The sequence below is a fragment of the Ischnura elegans genome, chromosome 4 (assembly GCF_921293095.1).
Source record: "Ischnura elegans chromosome 4, ioIscEleg1.1, whole genome shotgun sequence".
NCBI classification, from domain to species: Eukaryota; Metazoa; Arthropoda; class Insecta; order Odonata; family Coenagrionidae; genus Ischnura; species Ischnura elegans.
Window position 1 is genome coordinate 8,381,176 of NC_060249.1, and position 23,447 is coordinate 8,404,622.

General features: G+C 40.1%; 1 protein-coding gene across 1 annotated transcript in view; it reads right to left on the minus strand.

Annotated features, from left to right (window-relative positions):
• Nucleotides 1–23,447, minus strand: part of LOC124157038 — a 215,132-nt gene that overhangs the window by 9,165 nt on the left and 182,520 nt on the right. The window contains exons 3-4 of the mRNA XM_046531505.1: nucleotides 4,270–4,475; nucleotides 1,075–1,360 (exon numbers count right to left, since the gene is read on the minus strand). Of these exons, the coding sequence (XP_046387461.1) occupies nucleotides 1,075–1,360; nucleotides 4,270–4,475 (492 nt within the window). The remainder of the gene's footprint in view (nucleotides 1–1,074; nucleotides 1,361–4,269; nucleotides 4,476–23,447) is intronic.

A 23,447-nucleotide genomic window follows, 5' to 3' on the forward strand; every position in this document is an offset into this window, starting at 1 on the left:
ATACAAACACAACCTTCTTTTCTGCTGATTCTCATCACCTTGGTTTTATTTATGTTTAAGTTCATTCCAAATTCTCTCCCCACATCCATTATATCATCCATCACTTGTTGTAAATCTTCTTCACTTTCTGCCAGCACTGCCTGATCATCTGCATATTTAATTGTTTTTATTCTTTCTCCTTCTATTACAACTCCTCTAGCTTTTTCTAAAGCTTTCTCCATCATTTTTTCTGCATAAACATTGAAGAGCTCTGGAGAAAGGCAGCACCCTTGCCTCACTCCTCTTCCTATGCCAATTTCTTCTGTTTCATCATCTCCAATTTTTATAACTACTACCTGCCTACAATACATCTCCTTTATTAATCTCCTATCTTTCCAATCAATGCCAATGTCTTTCAAAATTTTCAATAACACATTCCAATTAACCTTATCAAATGCCTTTTCCCAATCAATAAAGCAAATGTACAAATCTCTATTCACTTCCATCATTCTTTCTCCTATCATCCTCAAGCATCCTATTGCATCACGAGTCCCTTTACCCTTTCTAAATCCAAATTGATCTTCTCCCATATTTTCTTTAATTCTTCCTTCGATTCTTTTTAATATAATCCTTGTAATTACTTTGGTAACATGGCATATAAGACTAATTGTCCTATAGTCTTTACATTCTTTGGCATTACATTTCTTTGGTATTGGTATTAGAATAGTTTTAAGTAGATCATCAGGCCAGCTCCCGGTATCATATATCCTATTGATTAAATTTGTTAGTCGACTCATTGCACTGTTACCTAGGTTCTTTAATGCTTCTGATGGTATTCTATCGCATCCCATTGCTTTCCTTTCCTTGGGATCCTTGATCCTTTCCTTGGGGAACATAGAGAGCAATGAAAACAACGACCTTAGTAAAAAAAACCTGCTGTGTATAAAGTACTTCAATTATAATTTTAAAGGTAAAACTTTGTTATTTTCCGATCCGGGAACAGGACAGAGTCTTCGCTTGGGCCGCCTTCTTGCTCTAGAGTTGATGCGGAATCAAGTGGCTGGTGTGATGGCAACCTGGGATAAACAGTCTCACCTGTTTCCATGGCGGTGCGAGGTGGAATGGTCTCCCGCTGCTTTCCTTCCCGTCGATCGGGATTTTCTCCGTGGACGATGTGATTGGCGCCACGGCGTACGGCGCCTCCTCACGGCGCTCCGCCCGAACTATCGGCAGGGGTGAGTCGAGGGTCATCTCCAGGCGCCGGCGCCTCTCCTGCAGCTGCTGCTGAAGCTGTTGGTGCAGCAAGTGCTTCTGCTGCTCGCGGCGGCGCGCCTCCAACTGCTGCTGCCGCAACTGGTGCTGGTGCTGAAGGTGCTGCCGCCTACACGTTGCGAAAAGAAACAATGGGGACGACATGAGTTGGGCGATGACCGATTCATCACTCTAACCTTACGTTTTAAGAGAGACGATCCCGACCAAAAAATTTTTATCGTTGCACACTGTAAAATAATATGTCAACAAAGTTGAATTTTTTCTAATCAGCAAAAAACGCGCTCTGACGTCCCAGGCCCTGCTTAACTGGGTTATATTTATATTTGATATTAAAGCATCGTATCGGTAATAACAAATTCGAAGTGATTTAGGTTCTTAATTTATTTATGCTTACAGTACTTTTTCAAGCTCTTCTTACTCGCAATAGCCGTAGGTAGTCAGGGAGCTAGTATAGCGTAATGGGTACAATAATACACAAACTTTATTAAATTTAGTCAGGGCATTAACTACCGTTACTAATTCCTTATAAACATTATTATTATGATGTCTAAAACATACAAAATCGCTTGCACGACTGACTGAGTAATGTACTCATATTTCCGGCCACTTTCGGAAGTCCAAATTGCTAAAAATTCTCGCGGCCATGGGGACCCGAAAATGATATTGAAGAACCTTTCCAAAACCCCGACTTCCAACCTACTTCCCCCAAAAAATTCAAAATGATGGAAATTCCTATTTCCGGGTAACTTCCATCACTCGAAGGGCTGTGGCTCTGAAACTGATTAAATTACTTCGAACGTCACGGACAGCTAAAATATTATACATAGATGCACAATTCGTGCGATTAGTCATTCATTCCTTTATTCCCAACGACGGGTCTGCTTTAAACCTCCAAATTCAAACTTCCGAACCAAACTTTGCCGGGGACTTCAACCGCGAAGTATGGGTCTCCTTAGTTACACAACCCCCCTCGCACCATCGAAAATAATTCTTTTCGGCTACTTCCAAATGAAGTTAAGGTTTTAAATTTCGCACGGTTATTGGCAATCTAAAACCCGATAGGGTAAATTATCGAAAACCGGAATTACGCATCAGATTCCCCTGGAAACGTAAAACTAGGTTATTTTCCGATTCGGAGTGTTATTACATTATTTACATCACAATTATTACTACATCAATTTTTTTACTACTTCCATATCGCCGAATATCTACACTCATCTAACGTTTCCGGCGGTCTTTACACCACGAGGGAATAGACTGCAGAATCAGAGTCTACACGGCAATATCGATAGGTCTTACATCTTACATCTTGATGAGAAGCTGGGATTCTTTTTAGCACACATAGCATACGACGACGAATCCTTAAAGGAGTAGGTGGGTATGTCAAGGCAGAATTCCGCTCAGCCGCTACCACTAGTCCGGTTAAATTAGCCCAAAAAATTGGGGCACCCTTAAATAAATTTTCAAAAAGCCAAAAATTTACAGGATCATTAGGGATATAACCTAATTAAACCATGAAAGGTATTTGTACAAAATATTTTATTTGAGGTCGAAGGTCGCAAAAAGGTTTTTATTTTGCATTTTTTTGGCCAAACTGTTTGTTTTACGTTAAAAATTGCTCAGGCAAATGTTTTAGGTCAGGTAATTATCTAAAAAATTCTCCATTCTGCCACTATCTACAATTATTTTCCAAGAATTATGTAAAAAAAATTACTCATCGGTCCCAAGGTCCGTGGCGGCGCGAGCTACAACTAGTGACTCCTGCCGGTCACTTACGCAAATGCCACAAGTGTCGAACCCATTGTTGTAATAACGTGGCCGGCAAATGAATAGAAAATTGGCCATAGGAATTATGTGGCCCTCAATTGACGAGGATGGCCCTCATGACACCCAGGACATTAATGTAATTGACCCGCTGCTCCGGAACTTAATCGATTTTGTTTCAGAAAATTAACATTTAAATGATATCAATATCCGATAGGTGGAGAATAAATGTTAATCATTGTTTGACACGAAGCAAGTCCAAATATGAAGTCGTACATGGAATGTAAAGGCATAATTTTGGAGGATTATTTGCATATTTGCTTAAAAATTAGAAGAAATTCATATTTAGTTCCCCACCGGGTCAATAGGATAGTTTCCTTCGTCAAAAAAAAGACGAAAGACATTGATTGAGATTCGTTACTCAACATTATTGTATTCATAATATGAAAATTATTTGGTTTTAGAAAATCCAGTTTAGACGAATGTTAATCGTCAATTTTAACCTCATTTGAAAAAGGCCAGATTGGCGCCAATTCAATACCAATCCACGTGACGTCACAGGGACCTAGATTCTATACGAGTAGATAGGAGTTTTACATCGTCTGAGATTACCAATGCATGCATGAGGCACACAGCTCAGGGAAACAATTCTTAATAATCACCTACTAAATTGCCTATGGTCGGAAAGTTTCCATCGTTTGATAGGGTATTATTAATCCTTCTTTAAGCCAAGCACTACCTGTTAGCAGAGTACTCTGCTACATACTAGGAGGTATGCATCGCATCGGCGCTCATAGCCTCGCACCAAGGTGGCCTCACACGGCGGCAGCTGGAACCAGGATGACGTCACTCGGGCTCTTCCCAGCATTCATACTTAGCCGTCGCGTTTTCGCGCGCTTGAAATTTTTCACTTTTAATGTAATAGCAAAAAATAGACATCCTCATTTAAAAATCTAAAAGCGTGAAATACGTAGGTACTCTAGGAGTAATAATCTTTCGATTTAGGGGGAAAAAATAGGAAACCACCCTATTTATCCATGGGCGACGTTTCAATGCTTGACTTCATGGCCATCGCTTTCAAAGCAGATTCACTCGTTGCCCTATGCCCGAGTCCAGCATCGAAACATCGGCCATGGGTAATTTGACCCGGTCGACAACCCGAGAATGATCCCTCCGATCAATTCACCGCGAAAGCCTACTTTCTATTATCTCATTTCACGCAAATGTAAGTCACGCGCGCTGTGTTTGTCTCACCTGAGTTCGTCTGCGTTTGGTGAAGAGGATGAGCTGGATGATCCCGAATAAAGCCTTCTAGCCCATCCGGCGAAACGTGCGTCAGCGAGCGTGAGCACCAATGGGAGGAGGGCGTCCTGGGCAAGCCCCGCCCACAACACCAGAGTACCCAATGGCCATCCGCGAGGCAGGAGCCAGGGCGCGAAGGAACCAATCACAGTCACAGCCTGCAGAAAAAGAATATGTACGGGTTAATGGTATAGAAATATAATTAAAAATAAAGTTAACCCTAGAAGTGCACACTTCTTTTTTCAATCATAAAGTGCACACTGGGGTCCAGCGGACCCCATAACTTTTAAAATTTTTAATTTCAACCCCCTGATATTTTTTTACTATTAATATAGTAAATATCAATAATAGAAGTGTTTCTTACACAAATATGTAAATATAAGTTATTTAAACATAATAAAATGAAAGTAAAACAATATTTTTCATTCTAAAGACAAATATTCTTTAAGAAAGTCACCAATCCTACTTTTATTTACTATTATGAACGTTTTAGATGTACAGACAAATAGTTTTAACAGCTTAAGTATTACATTATGTAGTTCATGTAAAAAAATGTTTCATATTTTTTCTTTCCATAAAACGTATTAATTTTAGCAATTGAAAGCAACAAAATTTTCCTGTGTATTTTTTTTTAATTTTTTTCACAAATTTCATTAGGACTTCCTATTGCTCCAAAATGTACATTACTATTATTTAGTTTACACGTATAATATAAATTTTTAGAAAAAAATGATTTGTTGTTAATTTCTCACTCCAGTACAGGTAGTACACAGATAACTTCGGTGATCGTCACACATCGGAGCGCGGCACGATGAGCATATAATTCTTGTTTTTCTGTCTCTATTCCTTGGGCATAAGCTACATCGCATTTTGCTTTGAAGGATTTCAGATTTATCAATTGCTGATATTTCAATTTTTAACATTTCCGCAATGGTATTCCTGATTGAAGAACGCAGGTTTTTTTTTTCAAAATCCGTTGATGCAAATGAGGTTTGATGAGTGACAAAGCCAGTTTTTCAAAAATGTTATCCGGTTTATTTTTTCATTACTATCAATATGAGAGTAGAGAACCATTGCGTTTATACCAGCTTGGTCTAGCATGCCATAGAAAATCTGCATTGGCCATCGAAGGGTTTTTCTGGCTGTTGTACATTCACGACGCAGTTGATCAAATGTGTCTGTTCCTCCTTTAGTGGCATTATACATGCAAATAATCTCGGGCTTTCCATTCTCTTCATTTATAGCTCCATCCAAATGAAAAGATGACAACAAAAGTACTATTTTATTTCTTTTCGGTGTGAAAGACACCAGGGTCATGTCAGGGTCAAAGGCAAATCGTGAAGACCGAACAACAGTACTTCTTGTAAAATCCACTGGAATTTGACGCTTGTTTTTACGAATGGTGCCCACCATAGTCATTGAACAATCTTTTAGCATCTTTACAAGCTCAACAGAAGCGAACCAATTTTCGCACGTAATATTTCTATTCGTGTCATGAATTGGTATTGACAATGTCCGTACATAATATGTCGGAACAGTTTCATCTGGATTGGTAACTACTTTTCCTATGTAAGGACAGGCATTTACCATGTAAAACGTTTTTGTATCATTCATCATTACAATTTTTATGCCATACTTATATGGCTTTCCTTTCATATATATCCTAAAGGGGCAACGGCCACGAAAACCGAGAAGTTGTTCATCTACAGTACAATACTCATGAGGAGTGTAATATTTCTTGCAATTATCTACAAACCCTTCCCAAATTTCACGAAATGTCGCAAATTTATCGATCGTTTTGCGCAGCATTCTCGTGTTTTTATCATCAAAACGCAAGGTTGACAGCAAAAACAGGAATCAGTGAAGAGACATGGTGCATTGATACAACGTAGATCCAAACTCAGTTGACCACAGTTCATACAAATTTGTGTTGCACGTCTTCTGCACCCCAGAAAAACATAGAAGTTAAAAAAAAGCCTCAATCTCCTCAACATCTACATCACCGTGGTAGGTACGATTGAGGAATTGTGACATTTTGACGCTGCCGTTGTATTTCCTCATTTGTGTGATCATTATTTTATTTCGTAAAGCGCTATCCAACAGTAATTTCCAAGCTTGCCGGGGAGTTTTGACGTCGCGCACTGCTCCTTTTGGTCCAGGCAGATCCTAAACCAAATTTCGCTCTCTCTTTCGATCTCCAAATGATTTCAAACGTCAATGTTTGATGAATAGTTTACTATTATGATTAATATATGTTCAAAACTATTGTTCCACAATCCATTCTATTGAAGTTTGTTCGTACGTCTTTCACTCCGAAATTCCTAAATTATTTGCATAAGAGGAAACCAAGATATTTCACAAAAAAAGTTGATGTCCTCAAATATCCCAAAGTGATAAAAAATGATAAATGGCATTTCAATTACTTTAAACGTATAAATACGATTTTAACAAATGTATTTGCAACAAAAAAGGCAATAAACAAATGTGTTAATTTTTTTTCTCAATTTCAAAAAAATTTCATGAAGTGCACACTGGGGTCCAATGGACCCCAGACCATTTTTAATATTAAATTATAAAGCAATAAGCGCGTTGAAAAAATCACCACACACTAGAAACTTTTATTAAGTTGTAAAAGGAAATTTACATTGGTATGAGCTTTCAATATTTTGTGCATTACAAAAGTTACAGCAAAGAAAAAAACTGCTGGGGTCCACCGGACCCCAGTGTGCCCTTCTAGGGTTAAATTGATCAAATTTTTCATGTGTTTCGTCAGATCCTTATGGCTTACATTGGTGCACAAGAAACTTCGGCGGACAGTCAACGTAAATTTTAGGGTATGGCTGCAATGCCTTATGACCTTCTTTTGCAAATGGAGGGTTCTTTGCCGTTAATATAGATTAATAATTATATGTGCGGTGAGAGATTTGTTTCAGGCTTAATGTTAAGGAATTCTAAAAAAATTCATAAATGAAGAGTTCCCGTCAATTTTCACAAATGCTCTAAGCTCACGGTCGGAACACTACAAGGAGAGGTATCAGCGAAAAATATAATAAAAAAACAATGATAATAGAAAGCGCGGTGGTGAGCGGACGCATTTTCTTGAAGCTGACATTTCGGTGACGAAGAAGTTGGCAGTTAGAAGTATCGTTCAATCATCAATTGCAGGAAAATATTTTTTTACCTTTATTATTAAATAATATGCCTTCATCGCATACATAAATCGTCGGTTCTTCGATATCACATGCCTTGTAAGAAGATTCAATATATTCATTCACATAGCGGCAAGTCAAAAACACAGTTAAATAGTTACAGCATAAATCGTATATGATTGCATAAGCATAACAAAATCATAAATATTGCGACACAAATTTCAGGTATTATAAATGTCTGATTTCGCCAATTTACCAATCTTTAACAATTCTCTTAATTTATGGTGAACCTTTTAAATTGTATCAGTCCTTATCGGACAGATCCAATTAAAAGTATTTGGCACAATATATTTGAGCAACCACTTTCCATATAAATCATAGTAACTACTCCTATATTGTTAACGGAGGAAAAATTTTTGTAAACATGCAGGGTGCATTTTTACAAGGAATTTTAGGTTACTTTCTTAACAGTTTTCGACTACATTTAATCATTTTAACAATTTATCTACGGTCAACATATTAAATTAATAATTGAACGATCTTGGATCAGTAGTACTACTACATGATAAACTATCTACATCATGAGAAAATCCAGTAAAAGAATCACAATTTAAGAATCCAATTTTAGAATCAAGATCTGCTGTCTTAGAAACTATTTTAAAGAATATAAATTGGTTGGCTACAACTCTATACAAGTATCCACTGATTCATATATAAACATATAAATCGAAGACCCTATCTTTTTTTCTGTGGGCGTGAGTGGAGATCGGACAATATCCGGGATGACGGCCGGCCAAGTGGCAATGATCTCCGACAAGGTTATTAAGGCGCGCGGGCCGCTCTTCAAGTTTTTCTCACCGACGTCTTCGGAACGAGTCCCGGATACCACTGCCGCGGAAAATAATTACTCGCCGTCGGATTGCAAAAAAATATCCGGTTTAGTGGACGTGAAAAAAGTCATTTTTCACGTGGCGAACTCTCGTTCAATGGCGTGGCATGTTGTGCGCGAATAAATTGCAGCTTTGACTGCTCATCCCTACTTCGGCTCTCAACGAACGCTCTCGAGTGACTCCTGAAAAAATTGGTCAAGGGGACGCATACCTCCTCACACCCTCAATGTATCGTATTTTTCGGTGACTCATTACTAATTCAAAATTTATGATATCATCTTGAAATGTTATGAATGTATAAAGTGAATTTTCGTCGACATCTTCTCGCTTTGTTAATGTCGATAGTTGAATTTGACAATCTGACTGCGAATAATAATTTGATTCTGCGGATAATCAAGTATAGGAAAAAGGAAAACGTTTCTAATAATTAAAACAGTAGTTACTTGCAATATAAAGGAAAAAATAGTAGAAAATAACGGAAAAAATAAATAAAGAATTAAAAAAGGAAAATAATGACATAATTTGGGTAAAATAATGCTTGCATTTATGAAAGAAAGTGTGTACCGATTCAAATTCATCAGTGTTTAATTTAAAGTGTTCTGCTAACGCAAATAACATACTACACTTACAACACAGACAAATTCACCCAAAAATTTATTCAAATGTTAACGGGCTGGTTGGAATGAACAACGGTTTACAGGAAAAGCTGCTGAACGACCATTGGAGGCGTAAAACAGTTTCCTTAATCTCATATACAAAACAAATTGCATATGAGAAAGTTCTGAGGTAAATCCTACAAATAAGAGATAGTGTGAAATGCTGTTGCTATTTAATTTGCACTAGATATTCTTATGCGTTAACTTAATGTTTTTAGACGAGTAATACGTATCGGTAAAAAGATCTGTCGAGCGGGAAGACATGCGTCCGAATAAAACGCGTTGGGCGAGGAAGCGATGTTATAGGTGTGAGAAATGGGTGGAAAAGGAGAAAATCAGTTTCGCAGTACTTAGTCCCTCGGCTCCATCTCATGTGGGATCAATTCTCAATATGGGTGGCATCCGAGGGTTATCGAAGGAATAGAATCCAATGCAATATACACCGCAAGAACCGTACGAAGAAAACACATGGTAAGAAGAAATTCGTTCAGGATTATTTATCGGACAAACCATCTAAATATTAACCAAATAGCTAGAAGAATCAGGGAGGCACATTTGACATTAATTACTTCGTCACGAGCCTTTACAGATTGAATATTTGTAAGGAATCCGCTAAGTAAATGTGTATAAATATATTTGTGAGGTCTAGTAAAGTATTCAATCTGATATAATGTTCATGTAATTCTTATATTTCATTCAATGAATATAGTTTATATGCTATATTTGTATGCGTGAATATTGATATAGGGATAACAGTAAGTATTTTGCAATAAATAAATAAACTTTTCATTCCATTGAAAGATTAGCTTTTTTTCTGAAAGGTGCGGACGCAGGAGGGAAGCAATACTTTTTGCAATATCCCTCAGTTCAACTAGACGAGATGATTCTCAGGGATATCATGTCTACGGCTGTAGATAGCGAATGGCGAAGCAACGCAACGTTTTTACGCCAGACTCCGCGCGAGGACTCCGCAAGCAGCCAACTCTCATCTCGAGTTCTCTAATTGTTCCCTTTAAAAAGTTTTCCGACGAGTCTTCTTCCCACTCATAATCAATTCATAACTCTAATTACAAGAATGGAAAGTTTTCCTTTCCCACTAATCTCATTACTACAAAGAGAAATTAATTTTTAACTGCATTGACTAATGATGTAACTCAAAAGAAAGAAAATGAAGTTCATATTTCACTTAGTCCACAAGATGGCTCACAGGGGGAATTAAGGGAAGTGCTCTTTCGATGCCCCAACACTTACATAATATGATCCTTGCAAGTACCTTCATGTTAAAGTTCTAATCATAAACTGATTAGCAGCCTAGGAAAGCCAAATTCCCCATAACTATTCCGGCCAAGTTACTGTACAACCAATTACAATTATGCTCTTTTTTTAGCTTTGCAGAACCCATTTGAGCGACAGATGTACCCAGTGGGTTCTCTCGCCTTTCGCAGGAGATAAACTGATGCTAAGACCTCAGCCTGTCACTTTTCTCTCAATCCGTGCTTCAACCTGAGGGTTAGTTTTAGTAGCTGAGGGTCGAGCTCGCCGCGGAATAATCCTATGGCACTTGAGTTTCTTACATTCATGCCAACACCTTCCCCTGGACCACTTAGCACCGCAAAGAATGTCGTATTTCCTCTTTCTCCGCGACTAAAACCGAGGACTACCCTTCTCCACTTTGCTAACACTTATTCAAAAAGTCACTCTTTCATCTTTACAAGCTATTCAATATTTACAGTATTTCACAAATGACACTTTAACATCTGAGAAATGACTGAGGTAAAATTTTCAATTTAAGATACGTAAAAACAGTTAAAAAGGTCTTCTCCGCATGCCCCGAAATTTTTAAGACGACTTTGTGATTTATATAGTCTCCAGCAGGCAGCAACTATCCCATCTTAAAGCGACACAGGGAAAAAATAAACAAAATAAAGAAAAATCAAGTACAATAAAAATGCACGGAAAGATAATCAAAATACACGAGCAATATGTACACAAATGGGGGGAACACCAAGTGAATTCTAAAAAGAAAATCCAAGATGTTTTGCAGATGTTCGTTGTTTTCTTGTAAATGGGACATAGCAAGTTTGATGAAGGAGCCTGAGGAGAGAAGAAAGCGATGAATATAGTGAGGCAAAGAATTAAATTGGCAAGACAAAAGAAGCGGTATTCGGGTGAGCGCTCGATAAGGGATAGGTGGGTACTTTCAGTTAAAGCGTACTGATTGTGAGTAACGATAACAAACGCGCAGATCGAAGGAAAACTTAGATTTTAATGAGGGAAATCAATTCAGGGCATAGTGGCATGAAAATGCGTTTTCTATGGTTATGTGTAAAACGAAGTATTGGTTTCCCAAAAGTATTCCAACTGCCAAACGTGAAAAATATTATTATATATTCGTAGAAAAAAGGTACATGTATACCGCCATATTGTTCTTATTAGTTCAGTCAATTTTATAATTTATTTAACTTGGTGGCTATAATGTGGTAGTATTATTACCTTTCCGCTGTGATACTGTACATTTTAAAATTGTTTGTGTGAGCTCGTCTCCCTTAATATCCATTGTAACGTAGATTCTTTAATCGAAGTGATCAGCAGACGATATTTGGCCGCCATGTTTTTGTAGGGTGTAGGGCTGGTTCGGGTACCCTACATCAAGTAGGACCCGTTTAGTTCCAAAAACGGCCATATGTAGGGCTTGATGTGGCGTATGTTGGGCAAGATCGGTTTATGCAGGGGCTGATGACGTATCCAGGGTCGGTTGACCCTACAGGGTCGACTAAGAATACGGGCCTTAGTAGCAGTGGCCCCTAACAGTGGCAACCCCATGATCCTCCACTTCTCCTCTACCAGCTCCGATTGGCGGAAGGTCGCTATAAGCGGCGCCATCTCTAGGCAGTGTTCAGATAGAAGATGAGCATAGGTTTGACCCACTGATAGGCCCCACCGTAGTCCGAGACTGAGGAAGAGGATTAAGCTCTGCAGAGAACGAGTTATACACCACGATCACGAACGATTACACTGAAGCGATGGTTTCTCAGTATTCCTCGAAGGAAAATGTCAGGAACCATCCGTCCACGTAATCAGGATGGGGGGGATTCTGGGGAAATCTTCGATTTAGGGCGGTGCGGTATTTGGCGTGCCTGCTCCGATGACCCTGAAATCTCGCGAGACGACTCGATTCGTGCTTCCGCCGCCGCCGCCGCAGACACAATCAGCAGTGTTTGGCGTTTTTTGTCCGTCCGTGCCACTTAGGATGATCCGAATCGGATGAACGAGGAGAGGAGAGGAAGAAAGCACAAACACAACCCGCAGAGAACTGGTCTGCAGAGGAACGCACTGCCTCATAAGGTCCAAGATGTCTCGGAGGCCAACACCGACGTCCTACTTTCCAATATCGGTGCTTCAATAAAACGAGAAAACGTAAACAGGCATGAGGGATTCATTTCAAAGAAGTCCCTAGATTGGCCTCTATACTACATTCCTCCATTTCTCCTCTTCCCAAGGCAGCTCCTCCGGTTCCCTGTTATTCTTCTTCTTAGTATCCTCCTCCATTCGTCCCAAGTGGTTATCTCTTACTGATTAATTTACACATTATTTACAACTTATTTCCAGAGTACTTATTTATTCATGACTCATTTCGTTGTCACTACAGAATTCTCAACTGCATCAAACTACACAAAGTTCGTCTTTCATAAGTCCTATTGCTATAGGAGATGGGAAAAGAATGGGTGGGATGATGAATGGCTAACAAGAGGTGGGAGAAAGGTCAAAGGCTAACCAGAGTTGCTACGGCTTCTCTAAAGTTAACGCCCACCCCTGGAAATGGCGGTGGAGTGCACTAGAAGATACTATTATTGTTGCACCTTTTGGAGTCGCTGCTGCTGCAAGGCCGTTGGCAAAATTGTTGGCAAAATTGATTGAGTTCAAATTAATTGCCATGGGGAAAATGACGGTAATCGAACCACGGACATCTAGCTCCGTCAACCTCGATAAAAGTGGCGTGAAGCAAGATAAAGTAGAAGAGCAGGGGCGGTCTGGGGTGAATGGGGACCCTCGGCTGGGTCTCATGATGCGGTCCTCCCGCGGAAAATTTTTAGGAAAATGTATGCCCGGAAATGGATTTTGACGCCATTCCGCCACTAAAAAATATATAAAAGCTAATAAAAATAGCAATTTCGTCACATAAAATTACTTAAAAAAGTGAGAATTTTATCACTTATAAAATTTAATGATACAAATCTTATATAACTCTAAAATAGGTTTTACGAATAACCCTTTCAAAAAAGAATCAAGTTCTCATTATTCATTCGAATCCTTTATTTTATTTATTTTTAAAATTACCTTTTTACACTTAGTGCCTATGCTATAAATGAAACAAATTAATGAAAACTTAGAATTTTATTATTGCAAAAAAACTTAAGTTAGAGCAATTTGAATCTTTCTTTATTACACCTTTCATACAGACGCGAGCGTTGAAGGGGACCCCCAAAGCTCGGGGCTCTCGGCGATAGCCGACCAGCCGACCTGCCAACACCGCCCCCGGAGTACAGGCCTGCTCAGTGGTCCGGAAAGCCAAACATTCGTGGTTCGAGTCCCGGAGGAGGGGAATATTTTCCTATGGCAATTAATGTGAACGAGCCCTCATTTCCCAGTCCGGCGGGATGAGCGTGTGAGCCGATAGCGGGGGCGAACGCAATCGTTGAGTCCATTATATGTCTCACGAAGAAAATCGTAACGTGCCCTTGGAAAAATTGGAACAATAAGACCAATATGGAATGACAAATGTATGCAGTATATGTAAGTGTATACAACTGTAATTTGGTCTCACTTTTAGCGCATTATCCTCGACTACAGCTAAGTCTGAATGAATGTTGATAGGAGAGGCGGGGTGGCAAATTGGGGCAGGATTTTTTAATTGATGACTAAAGTTGACACTTTATTTTATATGGTACTGAACACTTCGAGAAGAAAAGTGAAAATATAAAGTTTTTCTCTACATCATGTTAAAAATACGTGAAAAATAGGACATTTTAATTGTTTAAATAAAAGTATTAAAAATTATTGCTTGAATGAGAAACTTTCACTACAACGGATTCTAAAAATGTTCATTTTTTTATGTAATGATTTAAATTCAGGCACGTTAAAACATAACGCAATAGTAGAAAAAAACTTCAGTCAATGTTCTCAAAAAATAGGAAAAAAAATTGATATCATTTTTCATTCAATTGACAGACGTCTCCTGCTTTCAAAAAATGAGTTACAAATAAAATTATTTCAGTAATTTGGTGGACTTATTAATCTATAATTGGAAAATATAATAGTTTTTTTCCAAAATTCAAAAGTGAAAAAATAATTTTTGGCCACCCATTTTCGATTTCAGCCAAATTTGGGACGTGTGTTCGGTCCACACTCAGTGATTCGGTCTTTCGTCGGATGCTGCGCGCCACAGGAGTTGATCCCCGGAAACCTTCCCCCTTTGCGCACTTTCTCCGAGAGATGGACCGAGAGAGGCGACTTTCTCCAGCGGGGTCAATCCCTGGATCAGGTCAACAGTGGGACACCCACCCTCACAGAGAGAGGAAAGACAAGGTCAGCGGATGGGGTCGGGAGGACTTTCTCCGTGGCGGGAAAAAGGTGAAGGGGGTCAGCCAACAACACAACCCAAATACTCATGCCATCGCACCAATTACAATAAAATATTGACGTTTATAAATAAAAAAGTTTTAATTTGAGGAACTTTTCCAGCATGAAGACGAAAGATAAACACTTCATAAGTAATTATCCACACTTTCAATTGTTTTTATTCAATATTGTTCACCGACACTGCCTGTTACTCTACCTCAAAGAAATTAAATGTGAGTCATTCCTTTGCCCTACTTCCTGGCCTTTCTCACTTTGTTTGCCATGTTTTTTGGTTGATTTAAGTTGAAATATCGGCACCTGGCTCGACTGTTTTGTACCGCATACTTATAGAATTTTCAGTGCCTATCCTACCCCACCCCTTATCCACATCTCTGGATTTTCTTTCCAACTGAGACAATAATATTCCGCTGCTGCGCTGGTATTCGATACCTTGAATATGATGGTTCCCTGTCGAAATTTGTATCGGTGGGATAATTTCATTATCCTTCATCCACTCGGGTGGAATTTTCAACGTATTCGTAGGACTGGGTGCCCACGCTGTACTTTTGACGCCTAAGATTTAATCTATGCTACGTTCACCCAATTTGAAGATTGGAAAATAATGTGTAATATATTTCATGGATTTACTAAGTATTTTTAATAAAATATTCATTTGTAAGCAAAACAATGCTGTTAATTGTGACAAATATTTCTCGGGTTCTCAGCCAGGTTAATGCTTTTATATAAGCCGACGTTTCGGGAGACGACTTGTCTCCCATCCTCAAGGCCGTTTTACCTACCCTTTGGAAGTCCAATTTCGTACTGAACCGGATCGACCGTTTACCGAGGACAACAATGCGGCTCAGGTGTCGCCCGATTGGCTGCAGGTCTTTTGAAATTCTTCACGTTCAACCCTTATGTTTTGTCATCTCCCGAAACGTCGGCTTATATAAAAGCATTAATCTGGCTGAAAACCCGAGAAATATTCGTCACAAGTATTCACCAGGAAAAATTAAAATCGTATATAATGCTGTTAGTTATTTTTTGTTAGCTACGTAATGTCGCAACGCCGGGTTTCCCTCCACCCTTCCTTTTCCCTCGCGACGCAATTGGCTTCAGCCTTCCGTCGCCTCCTCCAAATATCACGCCATATCAGATAATTAAGGGAATGCAGCGGTGAGGTTGCGCGACAAATGTCCACGGAGCACGCTTCTGCGAATGCAGCGAGACCTCGTGACCTGCTGCCATTTACACCTCGTGTCAGAAATGTCACCCTGCGCTGTGAGGCGGGCAGCAGCTGCACTGAGGCATTTCATTGCTGCCTCCTGTGATTGCAATGATTATCTTGGGCGAATGACTCCTTCCAGAGAGAGAGAGAGAAAGAGACGCAATCCGGCCTTTCACACATCCGAGGTTCGATTTCTCAATTCGCTCTGCACACACAAATGCGCAACATACAATCTCTTCTTGGCGGAGAAAGGACCTCGCTTACATGTCTCGCAATTAGAGCACACTCGCAATCTCTCACCAATCTAATTGTAAGATGCAAAGCTAGAGAAAGAAATATCTAGAGGAATCATGCCTCCGTCGCAATCGGCAGTATTTTTCAGCTTTTTCGCTATCGCGCCTTTAAAACTTATACTATCATTCTCATTCATCACCGGCTTCCAGATTTCTCGCGAGTTATTTTATTGCTTACATCCACAATTTCCCCGCTTTTTCGAATACAAATATCGTGTTAGATCACCATGGTTTCCGCATCATAAAAAAACAAGTTTCTCGCTGGCTGCTCTTTCATGTGTTGTAAAGCCCTCACCAGAAACCTTTACGTCACTCACGCCCGGGAATGGTCAACGAAATTCGAAACAGTCAACGAAATTTGGGCGAGTGAAAAATAGCACCTTAGCGTTATTTTTTCACGCGAAAATCTTTCCACAACACGCTTGATGAATCCTAGCCTCTTCAGGGCTCTGCCGCAATTATTTCCTACATGTGTTCCCGGTTATAAGCTCGAAGTCATCGTAATCAGGGTTAAGAATAAAGATCGATCACATCGACAATCGATTCGTACTCCCATCTCAGGCCTTTTCAGACTCTGTCCACACGCACGAGTCGAAAGTAATGGTGAGCTGGCGTCTCTAGTCTGCAAACCAGACTTCCGAACGATATTACGAGAAAATCAATGAAACCTAGGGGTCACGCAAAATAAATAACCGAGAATTAAACACATTCATCGCTATCCACAGCAACAGAGTCCGAAGGAAGGAAACATACCGCCCAAAATAGGTGTTACTGCCGACGAAAAAAAAATGTTTGCCACGAAAGGCGACTTGTGTAGATGGTCTGACCACCGTGTTTACGCGAGGCGGGTCACTCACCTCATACGCTTTCAACTCTCCGCTTCTAAATATTCAGCGCGTCCTTTGAAACATGCTCAGGGGGCGAATGCCTTTCACGGCGGCCTCAAACAGAGACGACCTTTGAAGCGAGGGTGAAGAAGAAGGAGAAGGAGCCATGACGGTCACAGTACCGAGCACCCCAAGGCACTCACTCGCTACTGCGCCGAGGGCCGTCCTCCGGAACTAATGCACACTACCGCTACGGATGCGATGTGCACCAAACGTGCTCGCAGAGAAATCGTGGGCCAGTGGGATACACTTTCAAAAGGCACGACGAATGGAGGTTGATGCGAGAAACGAAACATTCCATTCTGACGAAGATGAAAAAATATGCTCTTACACAATGGTATTTCGTCGTTAATTCCTATCTGAGGGTTGTAATGAGGTTACCTATAGTGGCAGCATCACTAAAATTTCTGTGTGATAAACCTCTTCTATGTAGTCTCCTTTCCGCGGAACAAAAGACGTAAAAGCGTTCCGCAGATAAATTTCCTTTGTCCCATCCACAACCGACTCATTAATTCTATTAGAGAACGGAGAGCAGAGCACAAAGAAACTCACTGTGATGTCCCACAGCATGCAGCATCTAAGATTTCTAGCCCAAGCTAAGCAAAGTGTCAACGGGAATACATTGGTGGCGTTCATGGCAATAATTACCTCGAATATCATCTAGTGAAATTAGGGTAATGGGGTTTGGTTTTTAAACGAACGGGATAATTAGCGCGAATCGTTGGAACGCGCAGTCGTAGTCTTTTTCCATGCTCATTTCTCCAGCCGTGAGTCCAGCGCATGGCAAAGCCAATGTCTATATCTCCATAATGCCCTCCACTTCTGTGCTAGAGGGCTCTGCTAATCACCACCATGCAACAGGTATACGAAAAATATATGTACAATATTATAAATACTTAACACGTACAAATTGCTGGAAGTGGTATCAGCTGCCACCAAGCGTGCAACACGAGACTAAAACGCAAATACACTTTCATAAAGATCCAAAATCTACAGACAGTGAGTCTTTAATACAAGTATGCCCATGCCAGGTAAGATCGGACAAAGCGTTTACTGCGAAGATGTTAATCTGACACAATATCAAATAATTATAAAATGAATAAAGCAGTGATGATGCATAAAGACCAAAAAATAAAAATGGAAGAGGATATAATATGCATTTAGTCGCCCATGCGAGTGCCGCTATTAATTTCATGAATGGATAAACTGTGGCTATGCCTCTTGATACAAGGAGAAAAAAGGAATCTTAAATCTCTGTTTTGAAACAAGCATGCAATTGTGTTTGAAATACTAAAACTCATTCCCCGGATGAATTTTCTTCGCTCCGTCCACGAGCGACTCATTAATTCAACCAAGAGCAGAGCACAAATGACAAAGGCACCCACTGTAATGTCCCACGGCGGCGTGCAATACGCGAGATTTCACGGCGAGGGAAAGCGAAGTGGGATCTTCGCGGCGACGGATTCACATTCGTAGTTACGCGATCGCATTATCTCCGCTAAGGATGTTAATTTCTGAGTGACTCATCGCAAGCCAAGGAAAATAAATAGAGGAAGGGGCGCGAACGTTTGCCGTTCATACCACAATAGAAAGCCGTAATTGTCCCCCCTATTTATATCTCCAGGACAAAAAAAACTGTGGCACTGCCAAATGAGTGCTCCCATGGTCGTTACGAGATTCCCAAATTTGAAAAAATCTCCGACTCTTCCATTACAAAAATTTTCATTTGACCTGACATACTCATATTCTCCTTTCGATCATTAGAGCTCATTTTTGAGTAAGACTCATTAAAATGTAAGCTTCTATTAAAAATCAATTAATTTCTTCTTAAACGAATATATTTGAAAATATTTATTGTAAAAAACAGTAAATAGTTTACTAGTGTCTTTGATCAGCTTGTATTGCAACTTAATTTTCTACGAGAGCCAGTGGCGTAGCTAGGCGGATGGTCGGGGGGGGGGGTCCGGACCCCCCAGAATATAAAAGCACAATTACTTTGCATCACAAAAGAAAACCAAATATTGAAAAATCATGAATTTACAAAAGATTAAAATTAGTTTTGAACCCTCCGCTTAGTACCCTGTTTTTCAAAACATTTTCCCCCTGGTTTTGGACCCCCCCCCCCCTCGAACAAAATTCCTGGCTACGCCACTTACGAGAGCTGAGAATGAAGCAGAGGAATTTCCAAAGAAGAGAGCGGGATAAGTATTTGGTAATTCATTAAAAACAATTCCATGCAATCCAATGTTACATCTAAGAAAGTTATTTACTTAAAACAACGCAACTGGTTTATTATTTTCATATGAGGCAATTTCCGAGAATTCACGGCGAGGGAAAGCGAAGTGGAATCTTTGTGGCGTTACCTCCACATTCTATTTCTGCGCCCCCATTTCTTCTCCGCCTCTTTGAAGAATATTAATTGCTGTATGACTCATCGCAAGCCGTGAAAAATATACACAGGAAGGAGTCATATTTCCGCCATTTACGCTTATATTGCATGTCACAGGTGCTCCTACTACTGACATGCTCAGGACTGGATGAACTCCAGTTCTAGAGGACTCTTTACACCATGCATTTACACGTACGAGTGGATATGTAAATGTATGAATGCGAGGATGATCGCGAATATGTGCCGTGTGACCACCCAACTGTTGCAAATTAATGAAAATTAAACGGAACCTATTCTAATTGTGTTCATGCATTCACACTCGTTCCTTTCCGGTCCACCAAAATCGTTCAGATATTCACAAAGCAACTTGTGTATCGTATAAATAGGTCTTAACTAGGGATGGTCGGACCGGATACCTCGGATCCAAATGTCCGCGGATATTGCCCTTCATCGGATACATCGGATCCAAAGTCGCGGAAGACATCGGATCTGGATGCGAAATTTTAAATAATAGCTTCAGTGAATGCAACTCCCCATATGGGTGGAAAGAGTTCCGATTCTATCTTCTAATGCGCCGTCGCATGCGATTCTTGTCCTACTCATTAACCTTTCTGTTTGAAAGCTCTTGCAGAGGTTATGTAGCAGAATTTCAGCCGTGGAAAATTAAAAAGGCAAAATACGACTGGCGCATAGTGTGTGACTCTTCCCAAGAGATTGAACAATCATTGGGGGAATCTCAGCGTCAGGAATTCGAAAATGCATTTGTATCCGAAAATATCCGATCGGAAAGATCCGGCTCCGAAAATCAAGGATCCGATCCGAATCCGGATCCGAAAAAAACCTGGATCCGTCCATCCCTAGTCTTAACATTCTCTATACCGTCCCGATGTAACCATATGCATCCCTTTCAGAAAGCATGAGTATTGTAGTTGAAGAGCCCTCCACAAACCACTCAAGTAGGAATAGGGCATTCTCTGAAAATATCTACCGCCGCCGGGATATAATTATCCCTCCTCAAAAGGACGAGTACTTGTACCATGATTCATGAGTAATTCATTTTCACAGATTACCCCTAACAATTCTTAATAACTAGTTTTCTGGTGGTAAAGACATTCCTATATCCTTTATCTCAGTAGAAAGTAGTTATAGATACGTACAACAGAATCGAATTGACGGTCAATTTAGGAGATGTAGCTAACATTTGTTCAAAAATTCGATTATGCCCAGCATTTATCTAAGTCCTTCATTGGGGGGAAAATGAGTTCCCACACCTATCCATTCCGAATAATATCTCTCTTGATTTATCGCTCCTGTCGGAGCTGGGAATATAATGGGTTCTTATATTCTCTGCGTCATTCTGAAAGATATTCTCAATTGCTCAAGCAATCTAAATCTAGCGAGCAGCCAATGAATCTCTAGCGGCTCCCAAACTAAATCGTTTAACATCTACGTAACGCTTTCTGTACACACGGAGCATTACTAGACATACCGCTCAGCTTACCTTTATATATTATGAAGTTAACGGATTAAGTCTTTCTAAATCGGATCCCATATCCTCGCTGCATATTAAAAGTACACTAGTGGTCCATTTCATATGTATCATGTCATTCGTATAGGAGTGGTATATATTTTTCAGTAATCACACTCTTTCCTTTGAGCTTTCCATCCACACACTCTCCTTACTAATAATTGAATTCCTTCTCTCCATAAAAAGAAGCAAAGTAAATTTCTTTCACGATAGTATTATGCAAATTAAGAAAGATATCCTGGCTCCACTCCTCTGGACGTGCAGTGGCATAAAACGTTCACGTTTAAAAAGATATAAAAAGATGTCTCATTTCCTTTCGAAAAAGCTTTTCCCTTTTCTTTTCGTCCACCCGGGATGAAGCGTTTGCATATGGATATATGTCTTTATGTAAATTGGCGCCGCCATGCTAAATGCCCACTTCTCTTTTCAAACCCCAGATTCGGGGCAGGGGACAAAATGGCAACCATTCATTTTTGCTTCATGTTTTTTCCTCAGTCATGTGTCTCAATATTGAGAGTTTGCTTTTGTGAATTTCCTTAGGCAGAGGCATGTACAATTTTTTAATTCGTTCCGCCATTGCATTGGCATGTGCAAACTCATCGCAAATTTGAAAAAAGATCTGATGTTTCCTCGGCGTATGCTAATAGTGAAGGACGATCGGGTACTCCTCCGTGCAGTACGAGCGAGTCGTCCCCCACCCTAAGGGCTGAGGATGGAGCACCCCGATACGAGGGCAGCCATCGAGGAGATTACACGGTGGAACACCCGATAATCCTTAACTATCATCGCAAATTCATCTGCATTGTAACATCTCTTCGTCCATTTCTCAATAATTTCAATTTCGTTCGGACTGTAACATCAGTTTGTTCCTTACATCCTCATTTAATTCCTTTAGCACCATGATGAAAAATTTCTCGGGATTCCCACCGGGTGTGGTATTGGGTTAATTCTCCCAACGTTTCAATGGCTGAGCCTGCCATCGTCTTCTCAAAGGGGTTGGGTACTTTTTTCAAGTACCGTAAAAAAGTACCATTAGGAGTAAACCCCTGAAGACGATGGCAGGCTCAGCCATTGAAACGTTGGGAGAATTAACCCAATACCACACCCGGGGGGAATCCCGAGAAATTTTTCATCAATCTATACGCCGGGAAAAACCTAAAATTTTACATCTTTTAGTACCTACTTCTCAGAATTCACTGTCTTTGTAAGCAAAATTACTACAACTGTATTCAGCGGGCTACAGCCCCAGAAAGCCGATGGGTACATATATTTTGGCTCCAGTGCCTTCGATATAGGAGTTAAAGGAGCGACTAAGCGGCGCTGGATTTGTAGTGAGAGAGCTATATTAATCCTCAAATATTCCACACTATCACTCAAATGTAGCTCTGTGCCAAAATCATTCGGTCCAACATCAGAAAAAAAACATTCTTTACATATATATTGCTGATATTTATCCTCCCCCTCCATGATCAATTAAGGAAAGGAAAGTTTCACAAGAAAGAGAAAAAAACCACTCTTTGGCGTAATGAGGATAGCCTACTACAACCTACGCCGCTTTATCGTTAAGCAAGGAAAACAAATAAGCCAAAGTAAACGCATCCGAACTAAAAACACTCACTTGAATGTGTAAAGTTACAAAAAATAAGGAGCGATTCTGAACATGACGTCCTCCGGCGTGGACGGTAATAGGAAATGGGAAAGAGTACTCGGTTTCGGTGTTAATACCTACATAGCGCGAGAAGTTCGCTCCGAACCAAAGCAGCCGAGCAAGCATCCACGAAGAAGCGATGACACATTTGCGAGGCCTCCCAAGCGAGCCATCGGGAGCAGTAAAATTTAACTGCGACCACAAACCATCCCGTCAGGCTCTGCGCGACGGAATTAAATGCGTTTTCCAGATTGGCGAAACGACGACGCGGAGTGGCTTCTGAAGGTGACCCCGACAAGACACGCTCCTCACGCACCCAGCACGCATGCGACTCAACGGACAGCCTGGGCGCGCCGAGGAGTAGTCAAAGAGGGACAATCAGAGTCCCATTAAAAAAGGAATAAGGAATGCAGGGATGCCTGTAAACCTTGAATTGAAACGTAGGCTAAAACTGTGACGTCATCCGAATTCGAGACCAAATTCGGAAATACAGAATAGTCCGAAATAGAACGGGTCTTCTAAAGTGTGCACTTCTTAATTATGATCTTTTGTTTTCGTAAAACGACGTTTTACATTTATTACCACGCCTACGAGAAAAAGATCACAGTAAAAGAGGAATTAAATGCCATAGGCTTGTATTGTAGGTTGATATTCGGAATTTCCACTGGGCCAGGTTCTCCATAACAGCCACTAGTGCACAGCATGAAAAATATACATTTTCTACACCAAAAATTATTCATCAACAAATTAATGCATTTCACCATTCAAGATTGTACAAAACTTTTGAAGAAGTATCTACAAAATGAAAGAATAGTTATCTCATAAAATATTACTATTTTTAAA